We start from the raw sequence: 10,414 nt of genomic DNA, 5'->3' as shown, positions 1-10,414 counted from the left end.
TCAGCAGATTTTTGAGTGAATAAATAAATAAATAAAATAGATCGTTTTACTTGTGTGTTGATCCTTCATCAACCCTAAAGACTGTTGAAAGTGAGTTAAACCAGTCTCTTTAATACACTACAGGCTGTGATGCTGAAAATATTAGACAGTGAAATATTTGTCTTTTTCTCGGAATCGTGATGGTGAATGTTTGGTTAATAGCGCTGCTAATTGGTTCATTTATAATGCAGACTCTTTAATAACCTCCCTCCCCACTTTCTTACTTTTCCAGAAAGATTTAATGGACTTCTTCATCTTTTAAATGGATTATTAAACCCCTTGTATTGGATTTATTCATTTATTTTTATGTATATATATATATATATATATATTATTTTACTTTAAGTTTCATTTTATTTTAAATGAAAATAAATCAATAATTTTTTAGTTTTTTCAATTAATGCTCAAAAATCAAGAATAAAACACAGAATAATACAACCATCAACATAAAAAGGATAAACAATAATAACAAAAAAAAGTAGAAACAGGTAATAAAATAAATAATTTTTTTTTTTTTTTTAAATACAGTCTAGAGAACAAAAAGATCGGAATATGCTGTACATGCATCATTTGCCAGCAATGAAGAACTTTATGAAGTTTATGAACGATTCACTGCAGGTAAAGACATTTCTTATTCACAGAGGATTAAAACATACGCGTTTATTTTATTTTATTTTATTTTATTTATTTATTTGTTTGCATGCCATGTAAATACTGCAGGCTACTTTTTAGGTAATTTTGAGAAACTTCATAAATCGCATCTTTATGAGAGGCCAAAGGTGTCGAATGTAGTTCTCCTGTGACTCGGATCGAATGAGTCGACTCTCTGAGCTGAAGTGCGTGTTTGAATCAGTAGGTGGCGCTAAACGCTCGCGATACGCCTCAAGCCTTCAGGCGCGTCAACGCGTTGCGTTTTCTGGCAACGTGACGCTCTACAGCAGGCATCCTCAAATCTGGCCCACTCTTGCAGAGTTTAGCTCTAACCCTAATTACAAACACACCTGAGCTGCTAATCAGAGTCTTCAGGATCATTAGAGAATCACAGGTAGGTGAGTTTGATCAGGGCTGGAGCTCAACTCTGCAGCAGATTCATCCTCCAGGGAAAGATTTGAGGAACCCTGGTCTACAGCATGGAAGTGATTTTACTGAGTGTTGCTTTTGCTTTTTCATTTATAACAAGTGTAATTTATAAAATGATCAGTTAGTCACTGAGATATAATATTATACATTTAAATTAAGGTACAGTTCATCCAAAAAGGAAAATGCTGTCATTGTTTACTCATGTCGTTCCAAACTTGTATGATTTTCTTCTATTGAACACAAAAGAAGATATTTTGAAGAATCAAGCAGTTGACTTCCTTGCACGGTATGGAAAAATATTGCTACTCAAAAACTGATGCAACATTATCGACTGATCAGGAGACAGTAACATGAGTTTCTAATGTCTTTAGATTATTATTTTTATCCTTCATGCATCAGTTTGTTTTTTAAACTCTGGAATAGCCTTCCTGATAATGTTTGGGCTCAGTTTAAATCTAGATTAAAGACATCTTTTTAGCCAAGCGTAATGCACCCTACAACCTCTGCTCCAGTACATGTGATGAAATGTACATTATTATCTTGTGCTTGCAAATATTATGAACAGCAGCTACATGGTGTATATTATATACAAACTTTTGTTAACTAACTGCATGATTGCATTATCTGCATGATGTACATTCTACTATTTACACATTACCCTGACAGTCACCTCTGACAACATTTTTTTTTCTACTTTTGATCGTAATGAGGAACATGCACCTTCTCTAAAGCTGCTTTGAAACAATACTTATTGTGAAAAGTGCTATACAAATAAACATGAATTGAATTTTTATAAGTTTACCGATGCATATCAGGTTAAATTGGTAGACAGATTTGAACACTGATGTCTTAGGTACTTCTTCAATAACTGATTTTTGTTATTCTTTTAACCGAAAAAGTTACATACTGCAGCTTTAAAGTCAGCCAAAATACGGTTGTGCGATAACTTTGCATTTTGTTTTTGGAAAACCGAGCAGGAACTATGGTAGGCAAATAAGTAGCTTAAACAAATGTGGAGCACAACGTGGAGAAACATCTCACAGGAGACATTAGCCTACGCTTTTAAATACTGTATTCTTTTAACAACTAATTGTTCAGTTATGTAAACATTATGTGGATGTAATTTTTAGTTTTTTTTGGTTGACTCCCTACCTGAAATTTTGATTAATTCAGTTGTAGTGTGGTTTATCTTTTGGTGCACTCTTTATCTGCAAAAGTAAAATTTGCATCTGGTAGACTACACATCACTGCGATCATGGGTATGCTAAAGGTCACTTCATCTATTCATTCCTAATGAAATTGAACCACTGAATCCAGTCACGAAGGTCCCTTCCACATACATTTATTTATATGACAACAGGAAACAACAAACGATATATCTGAATATCTCTAAACTAGGAATAACATAATATAACAAGAAGAATGACTTATAAAATACATATATGTGTGAATATCTCTACAAGCAGATTTAGTAGCATATCTCACCCCGCACAGATCACTGTAAGATGCTATTATGATATTAGCAAAGATATGGAGCACTAAAGGACGTTTTCAAGAGGCAGTACAATTATGAGCTACACAGTTATTAAAACAATATATAAATGCATTTATCTATCTTTACTGAATATGGATGTAACCATGTACGGTTATACAAATATAAACTACCCCTAACAGCAGATATAACTGTCCGCTATACAGTATTCCATGCATGTACCATAGCATTGTTATTCAATTATATACATTGCCTACTCACTTCCTACACATTCTGGAAATCAGAAATCATCTTTTGCACTTTGTCCTCCACATAGTCATTGGCAAAGTTAACAATATGCTGTAAAGCATCTAAAATCAGAATATCCATTGTGGCATTAGTGGCACATTCCTCATGGTAGTTCTTCACAGGATAAATGTAGCTCACAGGAACTCCCAGCCTAATAGAACACTCCTCCATCTGCAAAGAACACACACACACACACACACTTTATATACAGATGACAGAAAATAAAAGGACAAAGAATATAGGTCACACTTAATCTGCCACATGGAATATGTAATGAGACCGAATCCCACATTAATCATCTAAGATCATATATCAAAACTTTTATTTTACATGGAAAGTGCAAGAAACTCTAAAGTGAAAGTACTATACCTTGTGTTTTATTTTTTTGCTTTTGTAGATATTCTCATGATTCTCTTTAACTAGTGGACATGCTTCATCCACCTTGGTCATGATTACGGCTTGAGGAATGCCTGTGATACAGTTAATTACAAATATTCCAAAATATAACATTGAAATTTACTCAAATTATTTTATTGATAATTTTACATCCCCTTTGTTTTTATTATGGTGTGCAGCTTTCTCAGTGATTATTGACTGATTATATTATTTGTGTTAGTTTTGCATGAGTCTCTTCTTCATATGGAGTAGTGATAATGCCAAATTTTCTTCATAAATTCTTGATTCTGCTCTTTCTTTGGCTTTCTTCTGCACATTTGAGTTTTTCCCTACAGTGGCTATGCGATGTTGAGAAAACTGAGGGACTGGTACAGAACTGATACAAAAAGTGCAAAAATTCACTGATGCTCAAGAAGGCAACACACTATTTTAAGAGCCTAGGGGATAAAACGTATCCAACCAACATATTGTTTTTGTGAATAAAGCTGTAGATTCAATATGACTCACCCAGATCTCGTGCTTTCTCCCGAACTGCTCTCATTTGCTCAAATACCTTCTCATCCATCATAGAACAAGTGTCAGCAGGAAGAACAGCCACCAGACAGTGAACCTTGTCTTTCAGTTCAGGGTTTCCTCTGTACTTTGGGTCTTCTTCAGTAATTGATTTTGCTGGATTAAACTGAGCAGACAGAAAAGATTGTTAGTTGCTCTGCATGCATTTGTTTTTCTCTGGTGTCTTTATGTTGTAAAGTTTACTACAACATCTTATGAATCAATCTTAATGTTTACATTTCCTAAATTAAATATACTTACAGTGTAACCATCGATGATGTTACCATTTAATAATCTGTTGATGTCATCTGTCTTTATTGAGGTATCTTCATCGTGTATACCAGCAATGTCCGTGAAGGTGAAAGGATAAAAAGAGCCAGCCTTGTACTTAATTTTGTATGTGTTGCACTGAAAATGAAATCCAAACATTGTTTGTTGTTTTGTTTGCTACTTTAAACTGTATATGTATATGAGAGAACAGAGGGCTTAAAAGCATGAAGAGCTGTACACACGCAAGTGGCAGGATTCTGAGTATAGGGGTGTGACAAGCTTTCGAGCCACAAGATCTCACAATATTAAAGTGTGACAATATTTCTCATCAAGTTGAAAAGTCTTGTGATATCAGCGTGAGGGTGAAATTAGCATAGGCCATAACCCTGTATGGGTTTTTTAATTTTTTATTCTCTTATAAGGTATAATGTAGTTAAGTAGTATCACATGTGACCAAGAGTGCTGGTTTTATGCAAAGAGTTGATATTGAGTAAGTTGCATATTAGACCCAACAGTCTGTTGTTTTTTTCCTTCTGTTTCTACAATGAAAATAGTTCCAAACAAAGCCTGAGCAGAACATTAGGGCATCTCAGAGCAAAATCAAATCGGGCATTTGTTTGTATAAATCGAGTGAGTGAATGATTCAATGATCTATTCATAAAGACAGTCCGACGTTTTGTAATGAACGATTCAGTCACCGTGGTTTGAATGTCATATTTATTAACCCATTACAGGCTATAACCAACCAAGGTACCAACACAAAAACACACTCAGCAAAATATTGTTTAATTATTGTTAGAAAAAAATCCCCAAATCTTTTCTGGGTTTAGTGTTGTATCACGTAACTCTGCGTGTAGATTAATCCACAAAAGATGCATGACATAGGCAAATACACACGAGGGCTTAAATACACAGGGAATGCAATGGGACAAGCCACAGGTATGCTATCAGAAACCATGGTATCAAACGATGAATGAGAACTCAGTCAAAGAGGAACAAGAAAAACAAGAAGAAAAAAACAAACAAACAGAACATGACCGTGACTCTCTCTCTGTGTGTGTGTGTGTGTGTGTGTGTGTATATATATATATATATATACATACAAATATGTGTGTAAGTGTAAAATTACATTTAAGCTTAGGCTTCAATGTTTTTACCTCCAAAGTAAAACTTCGACCAGTATCTGCTGATTGCGCCAGGGCTCTGGTAGTGACTCGGCCTTGGAGAGCAGTATTAACAGAGTTGAAAAAGCTAGATTTTCCAGCACCTTGTGGTCCATGCAGAAGAATTCTCAGAGTGTCGACTTCTGTGTTCCCAGATTTGAAGTTTGTTATTGTTGTCATAATGTTTTGTCTATCTGTCCTAGAAAGAGATTTAAAAGGTAGGAAACACATACTGTATAGCCTACAAATGTATGTTTTGAGAATAACACTTACAGCCTCATTGTCATTTTAGAAACTGAAAGATGAAAATCATCAACTTAACTTGTATAGCAACAAAATACAAGATGAAGAATAAAACTGCAAATAAAACTTCAGAAATTAACAGAAGTGCACAGAATCTGAACTATTTACATTTTTATAAAGGCTTATTTTAGTCATTGTCTATATGAGAAAAAGAGACGTCAAAGTGCAACGAGAGAAATTAAATCAGTATGTAGAAAAATATGTTGCTTGAGACAATGGTCAGTCAGTTTAGTAGTTATAACACATATGACCATGGGATGCTGTGATTAAACGATCAGAATCAAGTTTTCCAGAGTCGAGTGATAAGCTTAACTTGTTCTGGTAGGAAGGAAAAAGGTCTTCAGAGCTTACTTGAAGTCCAAGGACCGCCAGGGTTCATCATACTCTGTTTAAAGCAAAAATAATATTTAATTAATATATTAATTTATATATTTATTTTGGGCTATTTTACTGTTGTAATTTTTCTATATTGCATAACATTTTTTTGCTATGTTCCAACATAATTTAATCACTATTTCATAAATTAAGTTTTCCGTTTCACTGAGAAGATAATTAATTTACAGTACCTGAAGATGGAGTAGTCGGTTTTTTAAATTTTTTAAATGCCCACATCCTAGCAACACCTTTGTCCGTATCTTAAAGTAAAGATAAAATATTGTTTAACATAATTTAAATGATCAAAATTCAACAAAAGCTGAGAACAAATCTGTCATTGAGTTCTTCTGGTTTCTTTCCATCCTAAACACCTTTGTAATGGCTTCTCTGTCACTGTCAGCATTTGCTTGCCCACTGAGTGCATAACAGTTTATTAATATTTGAAATAATATAAATTGTGGAAAGCACTATACAAATTAAACTAAACTGCACCGATGTTAAATTTTAAAATAACTTATTTCCTTTTATTTTCTTATATACTCACTGTTATATTTTATAAATGCATACAAAATAAATCAAATAGATGTGTACTTTAAAATGGAAAAACTTAAACATTTTTTATTATACTATTTGGTACTTTTTTTTTTTTTTAATTGTTCCAATAAGAAAGGTCTTCATTTTGACAATTGAACCTAGAGGTAATAATAATGATGATAATAATAATTCATTACATTTATATAGGCACTCAAAGCGCTCTACATTGTCGGGGGAATCTCCTCATCCACCAGCAGTGTGCAGCATCCACCTGGATGATGGGACAGCAACCATATTGCGCCAGAACGCCCTCCACGCACCAGCTTAGGGGCAGTCGTGGCCTAATGGATAGAGTTGGACTTGTAACCCGAAGGTTGTGGGTTTGAGTTTCAGGTCCAGCAGGGATTGTAGGTGGGGGAGTGAATAACCAAAACTCTCTCCACCCTCAATACCACGACTGAGGTGAGACCCTTGAGCAGCATAAATGGCTGCCCACTGCTCCTTGTATGGGTTAAATGCGGAGCACAAATTCTGAGTATGGGTCACCATACTTGGCCACAGACCACTTCCCTTTCCCTTTCCTTACTGGTGGAGAGGAGACAATCAGTGTATGGGGATGGTTAGGAGGCCAATGGGGAAATTTGGCCAGGATGCTGAGGTCACACCTCTACTCTTTTCGAAGGACATCCTGGGATTTTTAATGACCACAGAGAGCCAGGACCTTAGTTTAACGTCTCATCCGAAGGACGGTGCTTGTTGACAGTATAGTGTCCCCATCACTATAGGATTTTATCACAGTCCGTGTTTCGTCACATCCGGCTCCAATTAGTAGCGTAAAGGAATTTTTGTCATTGGACAAATGCCAGTTTTGTGAAGAAAATTAAACTAATTTAGTTAAGTTGAACATTGACGCAAAAAACGTCAATGTTAAAACTGCGTATCTAATACCGATTCCATACCATGTATCATGTCATCCTTCATTTTAATGTGTGACATTAGCCTGAGCGACAGGACTGTCAGCGCTGCCAATCAGATTAATGAAGAGCATGCAGCTCAAGTTACAGTCACTTTAATGTCTAAACTGACAAGCCTTTAAACACAATCTAACATTACAATAATCTAACCTTGAAGTCATGAACTCATGAATTAACAAATATTCATAAAATGCTTTATTGGGTGGGTGCTCTGCACGTTTAATAAACAAACTACAGTTGGTCCAAAATGCAGCAGCTACAGTTCTTACTAGAACCAGGAAATAGGACCACATTAGCCCGGCTCTGTCAACACTGCACTGGCTCCCTATTAAACACTGTATAGATTTTAAAATCTTGCTAATTACTTATAAAGCCCTGAATGGTTTAGCTCCTCAATACTTGAGGGAGCTCATATTGTGTTTTTGTTCTTCACGTCCGCTGCGATCTCAAAACTCTGGCTGTTTGATAATACCTAGAATATCAAAATCAACTGCAGGCGGGAGATCCTTTTCCTATTTTGCTCCCAAACTCTGGAACAATCTACCTAACACTGTTCGGGAAGTAAAGACACTCTGTCAGATTACATCTAGATTACAGACCCATCTCTTTAACCTGGCTTACACATAACACACTATCGCATTTCTATCATTCAAATCCGTTAAAGGATTGTTAGGCTGCATTAATTAGGTCAACCGGAACCGGGAACACTTCCTAAAACACCTGATGTACTTGTTACATTGTTAGAAGAATGGCATCTACGCTAATATTAGTCTGTTTCTTTCTTATTTCGAGGTCACCGTAGCCACCCAGATCCAGACTGTATCCAGATCAGATGGTGGATCAGCACCTAGAGATGACCTCTACAGCCAGGACACCTAGATGAGCTCCAGAGACTGATCCCCAGTGAAGACCTCAACAGCCATCGGCACAAGACCATGGGAACCAGACAAGCCCACTGCACAAACTGACCTGTGTTGCAGCCTGAATTAAACCAAGCCATGCCGATTTCGGATCACAGACATAATGACAGTTTCAACTGATTTTTAGCATTATAATCCTCTGAACGCACACACTAGATCAGGGGTTTTCAAACCTGTCCTAGAGGACCTCCAGTCTCCCACATTTAGGTAGATCGGGGGCGCATTCCCTTCAAAAACAAAAGTAATCCACTGCGTCTTCAGCAGCTCAGATGTCAAGAGTAAATAACAACTGTTCATTATTACATCCAACAACAAAACACCTCAATCGCTTAGGAGCCATTCTTGTCTACATCTGCTCCGGCGGTGAAACAGTGGCCGACTGATGACCGCTCACTCAGGGCGGGCCTAACGTAAAACGCTAGCGTCAATCAACAATCATGGGCGGGGCCTGCCAGTGTGACGTGAGTTTGCCAAGAATCTGAGAAAGGTTAGTTTTTAATAAGGGGTTTGGATTTATCGAGATTTTAAAAAAAGAAAAGGCACTTGGTGTATTTTTATCATTATAGGGTGGTTGTGTACACACACTGCCAACACACATTTATGTTCAAACAACAAGTAAAAGTGCATTTTGCATCCTTTGACCCCTTTAAAATCAGCCTTAAAATCTTCAAGTGTGTGGCCAGCCTTAGTTTCAGTTTCGTTTTACTCACTCCGTGTCCAATAAACGATCCATATACTCCATTTGTGATAAAGATAAGCTTTTAATCTTGATTCGTAGATAAATCTACATATAAAGGAAACAGATAAACGTGGTAAAGACAAACTGTGTGACTCCGCTATTCGAAGTAACAGTACACCAATTTTAACTTATTACATATTTTAATGTAACAAAGAAAATATCTAAATAGTGCGCATGAGTACGTTAAGTTTACAAATGAAAGCAATAAAACAAATATTCAAAGCTGAAATGCATCACATGATATGCAAAATATGGTACTGAATCTAAACAAAATAGGCTCCTACAGTGTGCCTTGCGATTTAATGTTGATTACGATTCATCTTGACATTCAATTCTGTAATTAATAGCACAGACACTTAAAACAATTTCTCTTTCATATTTATTCACCAGCTGCCATTAAACAAAAGAACATGTCAAATAACACGACAGATATTCATGTATTTCAAGTTACTCAGCTGTTGGTGTTGACACAAAACACATTTTGTAGTGCACTCTAGGGGCCAGCGATAAAACCAAAATCATATTTCACGATTAGAGTAATTTTATGATATATGATATATCAAGACACAGGGTAGTTATTTTTGGTTTATTTTATCTGTGTTATTAAAAATAAAAATATTTGCATCAAAGATGCAAAATAACAAACAATGGAACAAATAAGAAAGATGCTAATAAAATAAAGTGATTTAAATGTTTCAGGTACAGTAGGTATGGTATAGTAGGTATTTACAGTTTTTAATAGTAGCATTAAAGAAATAACATAATAATCGTCACTGTATACACTTTGTACATAAGCAGTAGAGCTTTTTAAATGTAATTATTTTATCTTGAAGAGATGAGTCCTACCTTTTTAGTCAATCTGAGAGTGTTTGACGACCTTGTTCTCTATTACAGGAAACTCACACTGACTGAATTCATAGTGTACTTTCAGTTTTGAAATCATCTGCTTCTCACGGATGTTAACAATGACCTGAATAACAATGGACAGAATCAAACAGCAAAAGGGGTTGTAGGAGTTAAAAATAATAATAATAAACTGACATGTAATATTTTCTTCACACAAATTTATGAATTCAAGTATCATTGTCACAGGTTGCTAAGTACAAAGCACATGCCAAAGGAGAAGAATCCAAGAGAGTTCTTTTAATAAATCCAAGGAGAAAACATAGGGGAAAAACCAACCTTTAATTACAAACAATACCGGACACTGAACTGAACCAAACAAGGAGTATAAATGCACAAGGAGTAATCAGGGAGAACAGAAACAGGTGTGTGGTAATTAATCAAAA

The 10,414-nt window shown here is 35.6% G+C and overlaps 1 protein-coding gene across 3 annotated transcripts; it reads right to left on the bottom strand.

Moving 5' to 3' along the window:
• Positions 1-2,444: 2,444 nt before the first annotated feature.
• Positions 2,445-10,048, bottom strand: ifi44b (interferon induced protein 44b). Of its 3 annotated transcripts, XM_079417121.1 has the most exons (9): positions 9,972-10,031; positions 9,097-9,170; positions 6,150-6,218; positions 5,935-5,968; positions 5,275-5,479; positions 4,109-4,255; positions 3,803-3,974; positions 3,269-3,369; positions 2,447-3,070 (listed from the first exon to the last, which is right to left on the bottom strand). In XM_079417121.1, the coding sequence occupies exons 3-9, from the start codon at positions 6,193-6,195 to the stop codon at positions 2,876-2,878; spliced, it is 900 nt and encodes a 299-aa protein (XP_079273247.1). In that variant the 5' UTR covers positions 6,196-6,218; positions 9,097-9,170; positions 9,972-10,031; the 3' UTR covers positions 2,447-2,875. The 3 variants fall into 3 exon arrangements, with proteins under 3 accessions (XP_079273246.1, XP_079273247.1, XP_079273248.1); XM_079417120.1 differs by lacking the exon at positions 9,097-9,170 and having other exon boundaries at positions 2,445-3,070; positions 9,972-10,035; XM_079417122.1 differs by lacking the exon at positions 9,097-9,170 and having other exon boundaries at positions 5,897-5,968; positions 9,972-10,048.
• Positions 10,049-10,414: the final 366 nt, after the last annotated feature.

This window comes from Barbus barbus (genome assembly GCF_936440315.1).
Source record: "Barbus barbus genome assembly, chromosome: 5".
Classification (NCBI taxonomy): domain Eukaryota; kingdom Metazoa; phylum Chordata; class Actinopteri; order Cypriniformes; family Cyprinidae; genus Barbus; species Barbus barbus.
The sequence above is the reverse complement of the archived record's forward strand: the minus strand, read 5'-3'. Positions and strand labels throughout refer to the sequence as shown.

Excerpts from the sequence above, each read along its gene's own strand:
- ifi44b (XM_079417120.1), bottom strand. The coding sequence starts at position 6,195 with ATGTGGGCATTTAAAAAATTTAAAAAACCGACTACTCCATCTTCAG. Across the intron at positions 3,975-4,108 it reads ACATCATCGATGGTTACACT|TTTAATCCAGCAAAATCAAT; the intron begins GTAAGTATATTT and ends CTGTCTGCTCAG. Across the intron at positions 3,071-3,268 it reads GCAAAAAAATAAAACACAAG|ATGGAGGAGTGTTCTATTAG; the intron begins GTATAGTACTTT and ends TGTTCTTTGCAG.